The 22,311-nt window shown below is 39.3% G+C and overlaps 1 protein-coding gene across 1 annotated transcript in view; it reads left to right on the forward strand.

Annotated features, from left to right (window-relative positions):
• The window catches only part of MEIS2 (Meis homeobox 2), a 171,359-nt gene that overhangs the window by 6,170 nt on the left and 142,878 nt on the right, over positions 1–22,311 (forward strand). The window contains 2 exon segments of the mRNA XM_086612794.1: positions 9,611–9,669; positions 9,671–9,723. Coding sequence (XP_086468920.1) covers positions 9,611–9,669; positions 9,671–9,723 — 112 coding nt within the window.

Below are 22,311 nucleotides of genomic sequence, written 5' to 3' on the forward strand. Positions count from 1 at the left end.
AATATGGACTTATTGCCAAACGCCTGAAGCATCTTCATAATAAAAGACAGTAACCTTGATGAAGCAATTATTAACAATGTATTACAGAAAGCTGGAGAGAATGATGATTGAGTAACCGTAGGTTAGCGGTTGATTTTAACACTTTAGGAGTTGGTGGATTGGTGTTATGTGTGTAGGACTGAACGTTGGTGTGCGTGGGGAGGAGAGTGCCTTTGTTTTTCCGGGTTTTGGAGCGGCTCTTGTGATCCTCCAAAAGATGTAGACGCGGAGAGACTTCGGGATGTGCAGGGAAAGATTGCAGCTGGTACCGCAGAAAAGGGAAGGAATAGCTCTGGTTAAAAAGAGTGGGTGTGAAACTCTAGTTTATTTATAGGAACGCATCCCTGGGGGAAAAGGGGTTTACACAGTTTTAGATTCAATTGAACGCATAATCTAAATGATACAGTCTAATATTTAGCGGTTGAAATATTAATTTAACACCCGGTGTGAAGTTAACCATGCTTTCTGCACAGGCGCCTGCCTTTATTTCCCAGTGTGTCAAGAAGAGTAGCTGTAAGCCCAGGGAGAATGAGCTTTCTAGGAGCTTTTGTTTCCTTTGAAAACACGTTGTTTGTGTGCGTATTTGATAATTGCATTAGACCTGGACTGAAGCTGAATTGGGAGATAAAATAATAATAAATTCTTCTAAATGCCCCTCTTCTGGCACGGCTTAGTTCCAGAGCCCGGGAAATGTTTTTGGACCCGAGCCTTAGCTTTCATTTTCTCATTTGTATTCGGTAAACATTGCAGGACAAGGTTTTTGCGATGTTTTACATTTTAAATCTATTATTTTGAGAGGGAAAAAAAATGTGTGCAGAGGTTCCTGAAAGTTTCTTTGCTTATCAGCTGTCTCACACATAGATAATAAACTCTATGAGGCATGACACTATTGCAAAAATATTTGTTTTATGGCGTTTTACTGCCCTAAATTCGTATGCATAAGTATTCTGGGAGAGTACTAGAAAAGAAATTGAAATGAGTGGCAACCTGAAAGATAGAGGGTCATTGTGTATAATTCAGAGCAACAGAAAAAAAAAAAAAAAAAAAAAGTACATGTTCTCCAGTACAGTTTCTTTACAAGAGTGTGTTTCAAGTGGAAGTGTAGAAATGGAGCATGCTTATGTTTATATTGAAGAGATTAGATAAACTAGCCTGTTTAGGGTTCTGGCAGATGGCGAACGCTCAAGCCAATTTGCAGTGCTCCATTATAATATTTAAATTCACACACAATGATAGGACAGGGGTGGAGGGGTTAGCATTTTGATAATTTGATAACTATTATCTTCCCTAAGAAGAATCTCCTCTCGCTTTTGTGGCCCCAAACCCAAACTCAAATAAATATGACAACCCATTTATCTTGCACCCGTTAGGGTTTACCACTTCATTGGGTATTATAATTTAAAGCCTTTTATTTCCTGGAGATTTGAGCTATAACATTTTTACTTTAGCCCCCTGCTATTTGTTTTGAAAGGAAGCAATAATTTGTGCAACCAGAACACCAACTGGGAAATGAAGAGTTGTATCACATAGTACATTTTATTCATGCGTTTTGGGAAATGTGTCTCCTTATTGGATTTTTTTTTTTTTTATATTAGCTTGTTTTCCCAACAAAACTTTAACACTTTTTTATAGCTTAGTCAAGCTACCGTGTGTGTACACATTTATATTTGCACTGTACGAGGTTCCAGCAGGAAGAAATCCACTTTTATTCATAAAGAAGGAAAAGCTTTTAAAAATGGCTAATATAAACATGCAAGACTATCAAAAACTGAGCTATCATTTGTGAGTGTCTACCTGAAAATGTAGTAGTTCAAGCATGCAAATTTGTCCAATTTGACTCTCCAGGTTTATTTTTTCATTTGCTTTGATATGCATATTTAATACGTAGCCTCAGGCTAGATCTCATTTGGTGAAAGTTGGTGCAGGGTGATGATGAGCCACTTCAGAAGGACAGAGACAGCATGTTGTTTCCTCTGTTTTATGTATTGGCCCACTGTTCTGATCCATGGGTCTTCCCCTCATGGTTTTATTTGCACATGAAATACTAGGAGCATTTCAACTGATTGGCTATGAATAATGATAGCCAAAAAGAAGTGTAGTTTAATTGGTTGTGTGCCAAGGTTTCTCTTGCGGAGACGACAGTTTGTGACAGCTGTTTGACACCCCAAAAATCCGTACACCTCTATTCCTATGAAGTGGTATTTTAAAGCTACACTGAGTGTGTTTAATGTGAATGCAAGGGGTGGTAGCGGTGACAGTGGCAGTGCTGAACTAGGAACTAAGTCAGCTCTCAGTTTTATTCCTCTGGTAGACCTGAAAACAGGCGTAAGAGAAAGTAACAGCAAGAACTGTAGGATTAGCCAATATTTACCTTAAGACTTTAGACGGGGGTACTCAAATAGCACAGGCTTCCCTTTTCAAAATCTACTGCTCTACTATTTATATAACTCAATCAAAAACCAAAACCAAAATCAACAAAGGAATGAACACTTCACAGATATACCTGTGCCCAAAAAAGGAGACAGTTGAAAGCGGTTGTGCTGTACATGTTCGGTAATAAACGAGTTTATCGAATTTTATTTTAGTGCGCTGTGAGCTGTTATGTAATACAGTAAGTGTAAAGGGTCCAGGGACTTGGTAGATCAAATAGTGCAGCGCTGGCCACAAGAAGCTGAAACTCTTGTTATTACTCTGCTGTGTTTAGTAAATATAACAGCCCATAATTAGCGTTTGAATTTTTAACACCCTCATATTTTTTTATGACTCTGAGGTATTAGCTGTAGATGGGAAGAAGGTAATTACAGCTATGCCCTGGCTGAACCAGATAAGTTGGGGGGGCGGGCGGGGGGAAGAAAAGAAAAGAGGAAAGAAACCTTTCCAGCTGCAGTTCAAGTTGAGTTTCCCAACACAGACAATTTATTATTGTTCAATGTAAACATTCTGGGCCCTATCCTGCGTCCTGTATTCAGCCTGAAATATTTGTTGAGATTGCCAAGAAATTTTTTTTTGCCTTTTTCTTTTTTTTTAATTTTTGAGCTATTCAAATCTCAAAAACATAAAGCTTGTAAAATTTGGAGATTTCGAAACTTCTTCTAAAGTATGATAACATTTGTTACTTTAGTTACATTTCTTTTGTACCTGGCTTCACCTGGTGCCACACAATTCTTCCTTTAGAGCAAACCTATTTTGAAGCCCAGTAAGTCTTGCATAGATATTTACGGCTCTCCTTCTGCTGGCTTTCACGGGAGGCAGGATCAGGGCCTCAGTCTTTTTGGTATTTGTTATATGTTCTAGTCAATTTGAAGCTGAGAGGTAATAATGCACAGATCATCATTTATAAAATATAATTAAAAATGAACAGAACTATATATATGTCTCTTTTTTATAAAAGGACTGTTGACAGGTTAGAAATCCAATGCCTTAGCTGTAGAAGAGAAATATTAGTCTGAATATTAAACCTTTCAGCCCTCAAATGAGGAGATACTTTTAATTTTGTACTTAGGGACATCCAGACATTTTACATTTCTTTAATATTTAGTCTCGGGAAATGGTCTGTGCAAATTCTTGCAGATGAGGAAAAAAATAAAACCAGAGTAATCCAGTTATATAATTAAACCTTTAGGTAAGATTTCACTGAGTTACGAGGAAGTTACTGGAGGCCTGATGCTACAGTCTCCAGGTACGCCACAATTTGATGGACTTCAGTGGGAGTTTCAAGTATGCCAGAAATGCAGGATCAGACCCCAAAGGTGCCCTTTCTCTTTGTAGTGTGTCAGAAGGGAAACTAAGTGGCTAACTGCAAGAATAATAAGGAAAACTTTTTTCTGTAATAACCAGGTTTCTTAGTATGTGGCATAAGACTTAGGATGTCACGGTAGGCCCCGTGCTTTCTGAAGAGGCAAGACGTATCAGTAACTTTTCAAGACTGTAGAGAATGTTGTGTATTTCTTCTTTTTGATGGGCCAAGGTACTCTACAGTTCAAGGTAATCTACAGCTCAAATGTGAGTGTTCTAATTTTAAACTAGGTTCTCTCAAACTGAACCAATAACGTGTTTCAATATCTATTTGATGCTGGTGTTCCCTCTTTGGTTTGAGTTGTCTATCAGTCTAGATGAAGTGTAGCCACACAGAATGACGTAGAAGGACAATTAAAAAACCAACAAAACCTCGATTTTTCAAGTCTCAGTTCCTTGCTGACAGGTGGATTACATGTCTCATTTCAATCTTAATTGGAAAATACAAAGCACGCAGCTTTTCAGAGTGTTGCCATGTTCTAGGAGTGTCAAAAATTCCTCCTGACACTTTCCTCAAATGCAAAATCAAGGGACAAGAATGAATACTTATGGATATATGAACATACATACACAAATTTCTGATTGAGCACAATGCCTTGTGTTTTGTTTAAATTGTATAATTCCAATACAAAACAGTTATCATATTAAATATGTATCCATAAGAAAATAAGCCTTAGTAATATCAGGAGTAGTCTTTTTCAGAAAACATACATGTCAGGTCAAATTAGAGTTTTTCATGGCTCATTTACCTATTGAAAGTTTCTTTACATAGAAAGCTTTTTTTTACCGCACTCCAAAACAGTCTCTAAGATACCACCCTGAACTTTATATGTACAAAAGACAGACAGGCACAGATGCACACACAGAAACACACGTGCAGGTATGCATACAGGTTTCTATGTCCAGCGTAGTATATAATCCTTTAAAATATGGTGGTACCTAGATACAGATTTTTGTGGTATCAATTGCATCAGCCGTTCCATTGTGTTTACAGGTGTTACTTGTAAGAACAAGATGAGCAGGATTTGGCTCGTATTTGGGGGTGAAAATGCCATCCATATCAGTAGTTCAGTGTAGTTTTGTGTTTGCAAAATGAATTCACCAGAGCAACCTCCAGACCTTTGAATTCAACCATCTTCCCAAAGAACAAGCTCTATAGCCATTGTAGTTTCTTTTATGAAAGTAAGTTGGGTTTTATTTGGTCCTGCAACATCAGTGGTGGTGTCCGTTTCATCTGACAAAATGTAAGGGCCTGATCCCACCATAGATATATACTTAAAACTTCAGTTAATGTCTATGAGTCGAATCCTGCTCAGCTTACTCACATGGGTATCGGCTGGCCTGATTGATTTTACTTCCCAGTTATAAATAAGAAGCAAATTCCTTATGGTTAATTGAGTCTTTAATATCACTGTAAAAAGCAGTATGAGATCAGAACCAGCCCTAGCGGGACTACGTACACTCACAAAAAATGAGCCAGACTTTGCCCGGTGGAAATTCTGGGCATACAAAGCAAGAACTGCAATTTAACAGAAGGTTATCCTGTATCAAATTTCTCTGTTACAACATCTCTGTTCAAGAACTCCTGTAGCAGTTAAAAACTCTTACCGTTTCCACCAGATTTGCAGCATCGACAAAAGGGTAACACGTCAGATTTGCTTTGTATACCAGGAGACTCTTGTCCTTTCTGATGCTCTTTTCTAGATTTAGCAAAATTCAATGGTGGTGCTAAATCAATTTTATTTTAACTTCCAAGGGAAAAAAACACCGGCAAAATGGTGTTTTCTAGGGAAGGCTGTGTGTGTAAATGAGAAACAGTGGATAGCAGCGGAGTGATCTCCTGTGGCCCTGCTAGTACAAGCTTTCCCCATATTGTCTCCTGCTTTTATATTAATTACAACTTGCATTATCAGCTGCGAGTCTGTAGCCCAGCAAATAGAAAATACTGCCCCTGGAGACCTAGCTTCTTGTATCTATTTTCCATCTCCTTCTATTGTGCTCTACTCAGTATTCACTGCTTTTCTCCTGGTAACACTGCTCTTTAACACAATTAGGTAAGAGCAAGAGGAGCACCATATTTGACTCCCAATTATTAAAACTACTGGGAATAGATACATGTGTGCTGTTTACCTTCTATGGTAGCTGCCATTAGTTCAGGTCATATGTGTGTGAAAATTTTATAGTATGCACAAACGTACACAAAACAGGCCATGGCATTTTGGCAGACGTCAACCACACTCTTCAACGTGTTTCTGCAAAGCATATTACTAAACTTGCAAGAAGATATGAGAAGTCATGCTAACAGTTTTTGTAATTTATCTAAAGCTATCTGGTCTGTTGGTGTTTGATTCTGTCTCTTTTTCTTACAGTGTGACAGCTTAATACAAATTTCATTGAAATTAATAGAAAAATTGCAATTAATGTTAGCGGGCTTTAGATCAGGATCTCTTTAGGTACCTAAACTATACCGATAAAATATTTCCAGTGAAGTACACTTCAGATGTGTCATTTGGTCTCATTTTTCTGTGAAGACATACATAAAATAACTACTTATGATTAGGCATTTGGCCAAGAAGTTTTTCTTGAGGGATGCAAAGTTGGAAACAGTCTAGAGGAGGAAAACGAGAAATTCACTGACATGTACAATGATCTTAGTCCAAAGCAAAAGAATGTTGCCTTTTTATGAGGCTGTAAACTCCACCCCTGCAGTTATTTGTCATTTTTTATAATATTAAAGCCTAGCTATTTCCCTCCCTTTCAAATTCCTCCAACATTCTACCGTCGCATGTTGTAAATATCCCATCTTATTATATCTGTCCTTTGACAAAATTCTGCCAAATTGCTTCCTCAAGAAAACTATGTCACAAGAAGTACACTGAATTCCCAATCCATGCAGTCTGTCTTTCCAAAACAGGCTCTACACACTGAGGTCAAGAACAACTCAGCCTGGTAGAGATGGCAAGTGTTTTCAGTTGCGGGAAGTCTTATTCAGTGATCCTTTCCAAGTCATTACAGTTCTGAAACAAAAAGGCCGGTCTAGCTTTCGAGATACTATATGATAGGTTTTGGATGACATTTGCCTTAAAACATAGCTGAGGTGTTACCAGTTAATTCTTGTAATTTTCTTACGTGTGATAAGGAGCTCCAAGAGCAGCCAGCTTAAGAGAGCCTGCAGTGCATAAAATTAACATAACTCCCTGTGCTCCCTGAAAAGTTTAGCCTAGGTGAACATGTTGCAATTATTACATTTTCTAAGAGAAGGTTCCAGCCTGATGTTGTTGGAGGGCTAAACTCATGCTATGCTATTGTTTCTTTCCTTTTTCATGTATTTCTTCTAGCTCTTTATCTGATTACATCCGGCAAACAGCTGACGCTAAGAGGCTGCAGAGGGCTGAAGAGCTCCTGTCTGCTGTTTGCCTTCAGCTTGAAGCTATTTGAGTGGCTTCCTAACTCAGAGATAAAAGAGAAGCTCATAGGCACAACTGTGTTTTAATCTAGGCTGTAAAGAAGCTTGCTCGGTTTTTGAATTTATTTCCATCTGAACTTTTTACTAACCTTATTTTCAACTTTTTTTTTTTTCAATAACATCTGGGCTTTCAAGACTTTTCATCTTTCTTTTTGTGTTTCTTTCCACCTGACTGTAAAATGATGGTAAAATGTTTTTTTGTTTTGTTGTTTTTTTTTTTTTTAAATGAAATTGTGGGAGGTTACTCATGTGTATTAGTAATGATTTCTGAGACCCAATTAATTCAAGAACCTCAATGAATATATAATACTGTTGTTAGTGGGGTTTTTTCCCCTGCTGTGGTTCTGTGTGTGAGGAGAAGTAGATCAGTCTTCTAGGTTTTGGAGGGGGTGGTGGTTTTGTGCCGTAAGTGCTGTCATGCTGTCTGTTGCGCTGACAGGTTAGGTGAATTTGAGATCCTGGCCTGTCTTCTGATTTTACTCATATCTTCCTGCTGTGGAACCATGTACGTGGGTGCACGTGTGTGTCTGTGTAAGGTGAAGGGGATTTAGATCCTTCTTACCTTTGGTCACCTAGGGCTTTACTGGGAACCTTTGAAGTCACGGGCTCTTCCCTTTGTCTCTGCTGCGATCTGGGTCAGCCCTGTTAGATTTATGTTTACTGGGTATTGTAGCAAGCCATTATTTGGCAGCTCTATTTTGCATTGCTGTAGAGCATGTGGTACTAATCAGTGCTAGGAGATTACTTTGAGATGTTTCGATATATATTTGGGGACCTGATTCCAATCACACTTACACTGAATTTTACAATGGGTAAATCAGTTGATTTTGTTGAACTTATTCCTACTACATGTCGGGGTAGATAAGGTCAGAATCAGTCCTGCTCAGAGAATTTATTCAGACTTGTCACTTGCTGCTTTCAGGATGTCCTCGTGCTTTAATAGTCCAGTGTTATTTCACAATGCAGATTAAAAACACAATCAAACTTAAGAAAAAATAAGTAATTTTTTTTTGAGGGGAGGATTTTTTTGTTGTTTATCTGTTGTTGAATTATTATAATGCACTTGATTTAAGTTGTCACATACAGGTGACAAGTAATGCAGGTCCAGCCCCTAGTCTGATCTGTTTCATGTGTTCTTGCTCTCCTTTTCTGCCAGAGGAAATTCCATCTCTTGCCTGCCTTCATGTGGTGCTGATAAAGCTCTTCCTGTACAGTAGAATTCCTGTTTTCCTTTAAGCAGCAGCAGGGTATGGGAATGATCAGGAAAGGGGAGGAGGACAGGAGGAGAGTACACTCAACAAAGTAGCACTAACCGTAACATTCAGTTTTCCTCGCTTATCCTTTTAAATAGCAGCTCCGCGCTCCAGGAAAGCCAATACTCAATAAATTAGAAAGCTCACATGAATTATGTAACTAAAGTACAGTAGCTGAGGTCTTACTTAGCCAAGTTTTGCAAACTTTATATGTCTGTCTTCTGTGTTCCCTTTTGTCGTGTTTTATGCATAGTAATGTAGAAAGAATTACATAAAAATCACTATACATGTTATTTTATATAATCACCTGGTGGTTATCTTGACAATACTTGTAAGCGAACTGTTAGAGTGATACATCTAGAAAGTCTTTTGAAATGTGTCATATCAAGGTGGTGGCGGGGGGTGAGGAAGCATCTTGGTATATAACGTCTTTCAGAGAAAGCTCGCTTTTTCCCTCGCAACTTTGCATTCGCTTGAAGTTTTTCTAGCATGCAAATCGGTGAGAGAGAGGGTAGGGTGGTGAGGACACGCTCCTCTCCCATACATGTTCTTCTCCACTTCTTGAAACAGTTTCCCTCCACTTCCTTTCCCCTCCCATCTCTAGTCAGTCTGGAAAAACAAGCGTGGGAGATAGTTTGCATGCCAACTATCCCGATCCTCATGTGAACACCTAGTATCATCAACTGTGCAGGTTGACGCTCGCCTCCCTGTATGGCTCATTAAGAAACTTACATTTTTTTTTTTTTTTTTCTCCCCTGAAATATTCTCCGGTGGTACTATTCAAACAATTAAATCCAGATAACTCTTTGGAAAGTTTAAAAAAGAGAAAAACTCTGTCCCTTTTTTTACCTAGTAATCTTTGTACCTTCTCTGCTTGCCTTTGCTGAAGAATTATTACACTGAGCAAAGAGTATCGGTGTTTGGCACGCTTCACAAACGCTAACGTATATACTTTCCTCCCCCCTTTCCTCCCTTCTTCTCCTGGTTTTCTTTCTGTTCCTCATTTGCTTATTGGAATGGGAACTGTGGAAAAAATTCCTTGGCGCTCCGACACCAGAATCCTTCATCTTGGAGAGACCACGATGATGCAACCTCCACGCACTCGGCAGCACACCCGGCCCTCCAGCGGGGGCCACGCATCCCAGAGCGGAGACAACAGCAGCGAGCAAGGTAAAAGGTCAAACTTTTTCCCTCCGCCAAGTAGGCATGACTAAAATAACTCCAGCTTTCTCTTTTCTTTTTTTTTTTATTCTATCGGTACATCTGCCTTAGAGTAAACATGGAGTGGCAGACGTGCAGTATAATCAGCTGTAACTTAGGGAGACGGTATTTCCTTTTCCTAACCCACTTAGCTGCGTTTTATTATTATTCAAAGCGAAATATCTAATCTTCAAACAAGCTTTGTAATAACAATTGATTAGTTCTGCCAATTCCTTTACAAATTTGGTTATCTACAGTTTATTTTTGCGTGGTGTAAGTAAATATAATGACCAGACATACTCTCCAGCTGCGATGCAGTTGTTTGAGCTGGGTTATAGATGGATTATTTAACCTGTAGTTTTAGCTGGGGAGAGACTCCTATAGGAAGTTACGAAGCTGCTAAACTATATCAAGTAGAAGCAAAACCTGAATTGGACAGAAAAGGGTTTCCTGCAATGTTTGCTTGTAGAGACTGTTTCTACTTCTGACAATCTGAGTTCAGAGTGGTAAATACAGATGTACCTGAACTGCAAAACCTTTGCTGGATCTATACAGTGAATTCTTCTCAAGGGTTGGGAGGTCTGATTATTATTTCAAGGCTTTTTGTTTTATTTCCTACTGCATTGCACCTTGTGTGTGGTCATCTGCACCCACTTTGGAGAAGTGTCAAAGGCTGTCATTCTATATGATACTGTTTTACACTTGCTCATTAGAAGTATAAGTGACTCCAGAAGGTATGAGAGTCAAGCCCCCAGTGCTGAAAGTCGGGTAAAGATGGTCTACTGTCACCCTTAGATCTTGACTCAGAATTGATTTTATTTTTAAGACTAAAATTTGATGTGGGCTCGGTTCTTGTTTCTCTTTGTAAACATGGTAAATCTCAGCTAGTGAGTGAGACGTTACCTTTATAAGGTCTCATGATGCGCTCCCTCCACTCATGCATCTGCAGCATTTTGCCACTGTGTTTCCCTCCCACGGGGGTTACACGTACCCAGCAGAGCCAGCTGGCAGGTCTGCCATCCAGCTAGCCATGCGGGATCCCAAAACCGAGAGGGAGCAGCCTCCAGGGCTAGCGCTGCCGCAACTAGCCTCGCACCGTGGGCCGCTTCCCGCGTGGCATTTGCCACACTTAGGCAGCTGAGCAGATATGGGATTTCACGTCTCTCACGTGGGCCACTGCTTGGCACAGAGCTGGATCCCCTCGTCTGTCTCACGATCTGGTGTCGTACGCGCTGCAATTCTAGGACCTTGCAAAGTTTGTTTCTGGTAGAGTGGTTTGGGTTTGTCTCTCATTTGTATGAATTGTTTGTACATCTGTAATCTATTGCTGATAGAAAGCAGCCATGGCACAGGGTGTGATCCAACTCCACCATGAGTCATGTGGTTTTTCTTTTCTGTGTGGTTGGATCGGAGCTGCACAAGGCCCAGAGTGAACTATTACAGCTGCAGCAGCTAATGAAAGGGAGAGCTTTACTGCTAAGCAGCAAATCGGTGTGATATTTGTTGGCTGGCCACAGACTTTACTGTTTACATTGTATATTGTGGCTGAGATGCTTGGTGTAGCAGGTGATCATTTGCATACTTAAAAATGATTCCTCTGAGTCATCTGCCACTGCGTGCTTGTTCCATCCCTAGGTAAGAAGTTTCCCCACACCTGTATCGGCACTCTGCCCCAGCAACCCCTTAGAAATTAGAGGAGTTTCTTCATCGAGCCATGTTTGATGTAGAGAAATCTCTTGTATCGACATCCAGGGATCTTGCATTTCACCAGTCTCTGACCCCTTGTCACGTAACTCGGGGTGCTCGAGAAATATTGCTAAGCATAAGAAAAAGTAGTTGGGGATAACTATGCCAACTTCCCATGGAGACTGAGGTTTCTGGTAATATATACAATTTAAACAAACTTACTACACTCATTTCTGCAGAAGGCAATAACTGCTGAAGGGCCAAATTGGTCACTAGTGGTGCCCGGTGTAGCAGGGTAGAACCATCGCTAGTACGCTTCTCTTTGTGCTCAGTTGGGCCTTTTAAAGGGAAGCAAGTCCAGTGGCAAATCAGCATTCCACTCAGCTGCTGGCAGCTGAAAGATCTATGATCCTACAGCACCGGCAAAATTCCCATTGGAGACAGCTTTGGATTGCTCTCCCTCTCTCGACCCTGGGAAAGACTGAAGAGAAGGAGGCCCGTATTGAATTATCCTAATGCTTCCTTGAGCGGGGCAGAGTTTACTTATAACTTGTGAACTAGGCGGTGAGTCAGTCCAAGGCAATGCCAAGCTGGGTAGATGCCCTCTTGAGCTATTCCAGGCAGTTACTTATTTGAGTCAACTTGGTTTCCCTGCAGTTTTGTCAAGACTTTCCACAAATGCTGCTTCCAGTATTTCACTTGCCCCAAAGGATTTACTGGAATGGGAGCTCATTAAAGGGTCTTGGGTTACAAGATGGTCAGACGGTCTCCTCCACTGATGCCTGGTGGCAGCAGAGATTGATTCAAACTAGTGACAGTCTCTTCTGGCTCTTGGGAGCACTCTTTCCAGGGGTCTCTGCTTTTGCCTTAAGTCTATGATGTGTAGCTTGTGATTTTTTTGTTTGTTTGTTTTTTTGGAGGGCGAGAGGAGAGGTGGAAAGGAGTTTGGTGAGTGATGACATTATTTTTGCAGATTTTCTCTGCATGAGGTAGATCTAGTTGTTACACAGAAGAATCCATCCACAATTCTTAGAACCAAACAAAAAGGTGTAGGCATTTTGTCTGTTTATGGTGGATGGTCTCTCCACAATAGTGCATGACTGCCCTTTGGCATCAAAGAGTTAATCTAGTCAATGTTTGGTATTATTAGAAACATGCTGACATTGAAAGAGTTAAGGAAAGGGCCTTCAGGCAGTAAATGTTGAAAGATTATCCTAATTTTATTAGTGGTGAGTGTCCATGTTGTTCTTGACATGTCACCTCACTTGTTCAACAGAAAACTAAGCTATACGACATATTGATCATGCAGCAAACCCAAGTACTAGTGACCTGTAATCTACCAAGCATTTATTGACTTTATCCCAGTTCAGATCCACAAATGCAGATCAATGCTGTGTAATACTATTTTAGAGATTAGTAATTGTGTAGTAGGTCTGATCAACTTTCCCCCTGCCCTGGAAAGAGAAAGAGTTAAATACATCCAATAATAAAAACTAAACACTCTAAACATCTTACAAAGGAGAAAAAGAAGCTGATTAATGGTCTAATGAGGCCATCTTCCAGAGACTTGTTTTGTGTAGGGCTTGCTTTGACCTTTCGCTTTGCTCAGGAGCCCAACGCTTCATTTTTCACATTCTTGCAATTACGTTAACGCTTCAAGCATTTCTGACTCCAAGTCAGCTAGCAACACCAGGCATAACTCAACACTGTGAGTTTTTCTCCTCTCTGTAGATTCATTAACAGGTCACTGGGGTCCCAACTGAAATTTAAAACTGGCTGGTTCTGTTGGGTTAGCTGAGTTATAGCAAGGGAGATGGCAGGAAAGGGGCTGTGAGAAGGGGAGGGGAGAGAGAAGACCCTGGGGTTTTTGCCAGGGAATGTATGTGTAAAAATCCTGAGATGAAGATTAAAAGGTGTGTGTAGCTTTATCATCTACCCTTTTCTTTGGAGGGGGAAAAAAACACATCTGAAGTCTTCAGGGGTCTTGTGTTTTCCTTGTTCTTTGTGAAACAAAGTGAAAACGGCCACTGCCTTTACACACAAGCCTAAACAACTTCTAGAATTCAGCATCCGTTTGTACCACAGTGATGGATATGACGCTTCCAGACTTTAATTCCTATTTAATCTCTTTATGGGATATTTCAAATAATGAATATGGCAGATTATGCATGAAAAGTGGGAAATAAATCTTTTTAAGGTTTAAAAACATGTGGTCTACAGGAAAGCACCAGGGAATAGTTTCAGTTTCATATTTTATGATACCAGGATTGTATACCTGATTGTCATATTTTTAGTTCAGTCACTCAAAGGGCCTGATCCAGCCAAGTCAGAGGAAGGCTGTGTTTCTTCAGGACCTTTCAGGAAGTTCAGCATCTTTTTTAGGATTAGGCCTGGGGTGATAAACTTGACCATAAGTGAGAAGCCAGAGACAAGAAACTTCTTCTAGGGTATAGAGCAGTAAAAATAATAAATGAGTATCACATCCACTGTACCTTACCCATGTGAGTAGTTCACCTGTGGTTTTGTTTTTTTTTTTTTTTTGTTTGGTGGGGTTTTTTTAATGGGACTACTTGTGCTGAATGAAGATCTGCCCTTTTATAAATAATATCTAAGGCTGCTCTCTAGGGCAATATCTTAAAGTAGTTTTGAAACGTTTTTGTGACAGCTTGATGTTTGTCCCACAAATCTGTCCACAATAGCTTTTTGTGGCAAAGACTCATCATCGGATTCGGGGCAAAGTCAGTTAAGATATTAGCTGAAATTACATGTTCATTCCAGGTTACATCTCCAGGTCGATGCATGTTGGAAAAGTTAGGTGGTCTATTTCCTACTCATTATATACCATCTTGTAATAATGATGATATACAAACCAAATTTGTTTTCAAAGCTAGCTGATGATGCCCAAAGGCCTGTCCTACTATCAAAATTATACTGAAACTACATAAAGCTTTGAACCAAACTCCAACAGTCAGAAAAAGTGAGAGGGATATGTTGTTAATAATAATAATACCCACATTCGTGTAAAGTCTTTGGAAACTTATTATCCGAAAGCTGATGTTAAAACTTCTTTTTCCTAGTGCTGTATGTATAGGTAAGACTACTGAGGCTAGTATGCATATTCATCATAAGAATTCAGAACATATTTTTATTCCTTTGTATTTTTACTTATGAAGCTATAGGATATGGTTTTATTGGAAGAGAGCTGTCTTTTGTAAGAAAGGAAATTCCTAATAGAAAGGCTTAAACATCCAGACTGTGAAAAATCAAACTTGCTAATAAATAATGCTTCACTGGAGATGCATTATTTCAGAAGGCACAGCTCTCATAAAGGTGAACTGTATGAAGTATGAAAAACTCTTGAAGAACAATGACTTTTTTCAGCTGAGGAAGATACATGAAGAGAGTAGCCCTTATTAATTCATCTTTTCCTTTCAAGTTTGAGGGGCCCGTCCTTGTGTTGATATGTATGAGTAATTCCCATTAATGGTGATGGGAGTTACGCATGTGCACTGACAGAAGAATAGACCCCTTAGTGTTCAAAGCACATGAAATTTACATTTTTTCCATTGCTGTAATTGAGATGTTGACAAATTGGAGAATATTGATGAGCCTTTGTTTTAAGTATTTCTTGCCAAGTTTGCTTTATTTTTTCATGGTTTGAACAATGATGTGGGTTCAGCAGCAATGAATAATAAGGGTAGAGTAAAGATAACTTTGTATTTCAATATTTTGATGTGCCAATATATAATAAATTGTCTTAGGCAAATGGAATATGCTGTTTTAATCATTAGCTATGCATGAAAGAAAAATTGATGTTGACATCTTTGCTGTAAATCGTTGTAATGGGGCCTTCCTTACAATTCATTTTTGTAAAATTCATTTTGTACATTTTGCAGCAATTGAACAATCCCTGCACTGTGAATAGGCAGAATTCCCAGAAATACTGAGACAGTTGGCCCAGTAACTGCTGAGCTCACACTGCACACCACATGCACATTAACCATAATGATGCCAGAACCTGCTTAGCTAAATATAGTCACATTTTAGTATCCTCCCATCCTTTCTCTTCTTTCTGTCTGTTGCATGAACAAATACATCTTTTTGCAGTTTTTGTTTGATTACTGGAGTTGGGGAACGTTTATCTCTCTACTCACTATTCAATAAGTAGCATTAAATTTCAGAGTGAACCTTCGCTACACTATACAGTTTTCTAATAATCGGGCTGGTGGCAACTGCAGTTTCCTCACCTTTTATTGAATTAAAGCTTGGAATGAGGGGAGACTCACTCTTAGCTTTTAATCCACAGAGCTTTTATATTTAGATACAGATTAAAAATCTATAGATACATTAGAAAACATTTACTTCCATATTTGAAGTATGTTGTGCTAGGGTTTCAAATGCAGCCTAGGAAAACTCTGTCAATGGAATGTTTTCATAGTGGCAGTAATCTCTTTAAAATAACCCTAAATACAATATGACAGATGCCATCTGGAATAATCTTTTGCTAGTTGCTTTCAACTTTTATTTTTTCCTACAGCGAAGTTCATCTAAAACTGGTCACTTACTGTTATGGTAAACATAGTGAACTCTTTCCTCCCTTTTGTACGTGAATGTTCAGAGAAAATAACTAAACAATTTTATTAAGAGATTGTTACTGTTGAGATGTTTGCCTTTAACTTCATGTTTCTGGGTATTTTTAAATATATGTATGTGTATATGTGTGTACATATATATTTACAGCTATTTTAAATTTGTATTTCAAAATGAAAAAGGTAGGATTCCCCCTTAGGCCATTCTTTCCACCTCAGATCCTACTCAGCCTAACCCAATTTGCCTCCAAATGTTAGATAACATCCCATTTGCTGAATTATAATTGTATGTTTGTTACAATATTAATGGTTTCATAATGCAACACATTCAAACGTACAGTAGCAAGTGCTTAAATGTCTTCCTGTGTTGTTGCAGACTGACTAATTTCTTCCTATATATGACAACTTATTTGAAAGATCTAGTGTTGGAATCTCTGGATTATTTTTTTTTAACTTAGTCGTGTAAAGGGATGTCTCCTGATGCCTGTTAGAGTTTAATTTAGAGTAGTAATTAAACTTGAATACTGCCTCATAAACAAAAGATAAACAATAAACCAGCCACGTTCCCTGCTGTTTCATAGCTTTCTTTCCCAGATGTTTTAGCCTGATAATTTTTACATAGTGAACTACCTAGCATGGAGTGCTATGGACAGAGGTCAAAGCCTGCTTCTATGTAATGTGCTTTTATAAACTTTTTTAGTAAATTAAATACTACAGAATTTTCCTTTTTGCGGCTGATAAAATCGTCAGATGCTGAAGGACACTCATTAATCGACTTTTTAATTCTCTCCCTCTTGTTAACAAGACGGCACTAATTTAAAAATACCCACAAACTTTCTTTAACTGTTGATGACCAAGGGCTGGCACTATTTCTTAATACCAGAGTGCCTGGGCAGTACCTCAGAACCTTCTGCCTCATCCTGAAAAACTAAAGATAAAAATGCCCTCGTAGGAGCGGCTCTCTGCGTGTTGATCCTAAGCAACCAAGGAAATAGCCGCAGCAGAACGCTTTTAATATTTCCCTCTGCTCTTCAGGCTGCTGGAGCTTGCATGTCCATCTCGGGACCGCTCCTCCGTCAGCCATGATCCTTCTAATTGCCAGGTACTGGTGGGCCGTGCGGCTGCAGAAGCCATGTTATTTTCACTGGGTGGGGTAATTACTGAAAGCTGAGAATAGCTGCACTAAAGACACAGGGATACTTTCATGATCCCATTAGCATAAGAGTGGGTAAATTATTCATGCCAAGTGAGGATTCTATGGGGAAAAGTATAGTTAATGCACATAGTTTTTAAATGTATCCCTTTCTGCTCTGAGACTAAATTCTTGTTGGATTCAGTTCTCAGACATTTACGGGAAAGCTCTAGTGGCATGTTAGACGCAGTTCATCTCTCTCTGTTTGCAGCGCTCTCAATAGAGACCATCTGGCAAAGATCCAAAAGGTGATTAAACAAAATGATCAGCTCTTGTTGCTGTGTTACATGTCCAATACTCTGGATTAAAAAACATGACCTGCTACAGTCAGCTAACATCATTTTTTTTTTTTCCCCTCTTTCCCCTTCCCCTGTAAGAATTCAGATGGTCCACAAATGTCTATGCCATCTTTGTGTCCTTATGGCCCATAATCATGAACAGGTTGTGCAAATGGCTCTTTCTGTAACACGGTCTGTTCCAGCAGCATAGAAACATTTCATATTAATTGGGTCAGTCTAATGTTCATAATGACATGGGGAAAAATTACCCAAATGTGTTCTTATAGTAAACACTTAAAATGTGTCTTTCTCCTATTAGAAAGTGAAATTTGACATCAGGCTCATGTGGCTGATTTATTTTTTAAGACGGAAGAAAATCAAAGCATGACACTGTCATCTGCTGAAAATAGTTTAAAGCCCCTTCTAACCAAACAAAAAAAAAAGAGGGGGGGGGGGATGAGCTGTGGTTTAACACCACAATCAGGGATGAATTTACAGTGCTATTCAGAAGAGTACTCCCTTATCATAAACAAGCTGATAATCACACTGAATCTATCTCCCAATTAGCTCTCTGTTCGCTCACAGAGATCAGTGTTCTTGTCCTCCTTAAGCCATGATATGTTGCCGTGGAGTCAGACAGAACATTTGTATACCTTATGTCATATTCAGAATTTAAGGATTAACGCTATATATTTACCAGAAAACTCAGCTAATCAGCAAGGTAATTTTTCAAACCAGTCACTTCAATGCCTGAGTTAAGGTAAAAATGCCAAGACTGTGAATAGGGGACATATGTATCTTATCTTTTTGGGGTTGCACCAAGTGCCAAGTACTAGTGTAAATTCAACAGAAACCAGACATTGTTGGAAAGTAATTAAGAAATATTGAAATTAAACCTATCGTGCGAGTGAAATATTTGTAGGTCCACTTTGTTGCATGCATAACAATTTGCATGGAAGTGAACAGTGTTTCTTTCTCTTTTACTTCTTGAGTTGTGTGTGCTTTGTTAAACACGACAGAGGAATCACCTCCGTGTATTCAGCCACAGGATTGGAGGGATCGTCGTGCTGACCATGTTTACAGTCCAAAATCAGTAGGTTTGCTTAGAGGAGAAATTTATTTTAGGGGAAAAAAAAAAAGAGAGAAAATTTTAAAGCCTCCAAACCTATGCCAAGAAAAATCAAATTCCACCTTTGAAAGCTTAAAAGATCCACGGATGCTGTCAGCTCTCTTACTGTGCAAGGTGAAAGCAGCAGGTAAAAGGCACTGACGTGTCCTGAGCGCCTGGGGAGGGGAAGGGAGCAGAGGGAGGGAGGGAGGGCAGGCAGGCCAGGCCAGGCAGCCTGGCAGATGAAAGGCACCCACATAGCCTTGGGGGGCTTAGGGCTATTACAGGGCAACTCATGCTCTGTTATCATGCTGATTTTTCCATTGATTTTTGGCTGTACAGTACTTGTTGAAGGCCCTCCGGAGCATCAAACACTGCACTATGGCACTACACATTGTAATACCTGGCCCTTTTGTCTTATCATCTTTACTTTGCCTGGGAAGCCAGAGCTAACCCCTCTGTGGTTGCTTCAGCTTCTGAGCAGCTTTTAAATCTGGGAAAGTAGGACAGGTGAAGGAAATCTGACAGCCATCTTCATTTGGCTCCTAACGTGGTTTGATGCATTTGTTTGTAGTTCTGAATTTTCGGACCAACCTGGTTTTGCATTACTGTAAAACATTGCTTTTAATTTATAAAATTACTTCTGGACCAAGTGACTGATCATAGGGTACTAATAAACCCAGGTCTGGGGTCTAAATATACTTTCTTCTTTCTCAAACTTGTATGAGTCCTTGAAGTAACTGGTACTAGAAGTTAAACTTGGAGCAGAGGTTGCAGGAAGCTTTCTATAGTCTGAAGTGAGTAATTCCTCCTATTTTCTACCTTCTCTCTTCACTTAAACTATTGTATCACTTTTCACTAAAATATCCAGCCATCTACATGTAAGTCTTGATGAGCTGAAGATTTTTAAAGTCAGTGTCTATATACTCAGGATATCATCTTCGAATAAATGCTTACGATTTTAACCAGTAATTTCTATTGGCTTGTGTAAGTCTTTGTATGTGCAGTAGAAGATGCGAATGAATGTTTAAAAATGTTTAGAGAATAAAAAAGTACATGTGAAAACACATGTGGAAACTTAGACTTGCAGCTTTCTAGTGTTGTAGGAACTATAAGAAAACAGTATAGTTACAAGGATAGGATGATAGCAGGAAACAGGGATGACCACCTCAACTACCCTGCTAGCTGCAGGCACAAAGCAAAGAACAGGTATGGTCACTGGGATGACATCTGTCATTTTGGTGGCCTGTCTGTACCTCTGAGGTTTGTTGCCATGAGGTAAGGATATGGCTGTCTACCCAGGAGCAACTAGCTGCAAAACAGAATCCAACAGGACCTTGTGTAAGTTACATGGCCTCGCTGACGTGTGTTATTCCCCGTCTGTACAACAGGGACAAGATTACTTAGATGTTGCATGAATGTTATGAAATGGCCACCTGTTGTCAGTGGACTGCTCTGATGTTCCAGGAATGCAGGGTTACGTAGAAAATTCAAATGTGTTCTTGTATTGGCCTCCTTGAATTTCATAAAAGAAGCACTGGATATACTGCATTTGTAAATTGTATTGCTTATTTTAACACTTCCTCTTTTTTCAACAAAGGTGAAAAAAGGTGAATGAAATACTCGTGATCTTTAACTTCATGTTGTTTTTAATTAATAAGACTTATGAAGTGAGCAGTAAAAGATGACATGGATTACATCACCAGTTCTTCAGCAATATTTGCATGAAGTCTAAAGTGATGTTTCAAACTTTAAAAAAAATCGTTGTATCACTATATATTTGTATTCCTTGTCTAGTGTTTGTTTTGGTTTTTTTTTTATCTCCCCTTGAACAAGTATTGTAAATGTATACCAAGAAAAACTTGATTCTGTGTTCATATTTAGGTGTTAGGATCCAAGGGTAATGTTGGCCTAGAAGAAGATTGTTCAATGCACTGTCTTGGGTTTTTTTTTTCCCCTCTAGGATTTCTTTAGTACTCTAGAGCTATGGAACAGGTTGTGATTTAGTGACCTTGCACATCAATAGTTCTGTCTTTTAAACACAGACATTGATTTTTGTCCTCCTGGCATGAAAAGATCTAGCACACCCTCTGCTCTGCTGCCCAGGAGTCTTCAGCATGTACATAGGCAGTGGTGGCTAAGAATAAAGGCTTAGGGCATCAGAACTGGTAGCAGTATCAGAAACAGTCTGCTTTATATTTAGAAGTTTTTTGTTATCTATAATACACAGCGTATTCATTTTGCTGGAGGGGGAGAATTTATGACATTTTGTGTAACTATTTTACTGAGGTTTGTTACTGCTTTTAGTCTTAGTAAACATACTAATCTAGATTTAGTAACTTGGGTTTCTATAGAATTTAGGATAACATTTTTAAAATGCACCGACTAGGTGTCTTGATCATACTTACAGTATTTATGAAAGACCTGTCTTTTGTTTATGAGCCAGGGGTGAACTGTCCAGAGAAGGTTTGAGGGAAGGCAGTGGGAATGGGTTAAAAGCAGTTCTTACTCTTCAGAGGAGAGAAGAGGAAGACAGTATCCACATAAGATCTTGGTTCTTCTTGCATGTAATCAGTAGCAATAACAGGGGCACTGCTGCTTTCAGATATGCAAAGTTTGGGTCAAACACATCCAAATAAATGAAAGCAAAGCATGATTCTCTTATCTTAAAAAACAAACACATGAAAAAACCTCCTACTCATTTTTTGACAATTCCCATAGAAACTACTGCCATTAAGACACATAAGATCTACAAAAAGATAGCCATAAAGGTCTGATACTTCCTAGTATTTCTGAACAAAATTTCATCATGCCTTACATTTTAGAGGACAAATAATAATAAACACCAGCTTTATTTGCACAGAAAAGTTTTGAATCACTTTTTTCCTCTGGTGGTTTTTAAATGTAAAAGTAAGCTTCAGAGAAAAATAAATTTGTGCTTTCAGTTCGGTTCATTTCTTGAAATACTAACACTTTTTTTTTCAAATCTGTTGGAGAGAATAAGCTTACACAGTAAACTCAAAATTACCTTTAAGGATTTTGACTGCTGCTGTTTGATTGTACTCAATATAGTAACTCACCTCGTGTGCAGGTATGTGTGGGGTCGGAGGAGGTAAATGGTTCTTCATTTTGTACTCGGACATATGGATGGCTTACAAGTGGCAGCCCCAAAGCTTGGCTGTGTTTGGGTTACTTGTGAGCCATCTTCACCCCAGAGTAGGGAGCAAACATGGGGAAATGATCCGGTGACAGAGTTGGCACGATGGCTCTGGTGCCCCTGTTGCTACCTACGGCCAGGGTTGTGAGCACAGGAACGTGCAAGACAAAGTGGTTTCCTTGCTTCGCTGGCTTCCTGGCCGCTCTGACTCTGAACTCCATTGCTACCTCCAGATACTCAAACTTGCACTGAGCGCTATCCCAGGCTGCCGGCTGCATAACTTGTGGAAAGAGCTCAAATTATTTTATGGATGGTTACCTTTGTACACCCTTGGCACTGTACATTCCTCATGCACAGGCCAGGATTGGGGTCTTCTACTTTCTTGTGTAAACAGAGCATTTGCTCTAACTGACAAGGATTGGTGGCACAGCCATGAACGTGAGAGAGGGGAATTCAGCAAATTCTCTATTAAGATGTGATTTGTACCATGAAATTTTTTGACAACCTTGGCGTTTAATTCTTAAATAAGTAAAGAGCACTCTTTTCCT

This window comes from Tauraco erythrolophus, chromosome 6, assembly GCF_009769465.1.
Source record: "Tauraco erythrolophus isolate bTauEry1 chromosome 6, bTauEry1.pri, whole genome shotgun sequence".
NCBI classification, from domain to species: Eukaryota; Metazoa; Chordata; class Aves; order Musophagiformes; family Musophagidae; genus Tauraco; species Tauraco erythrolophus.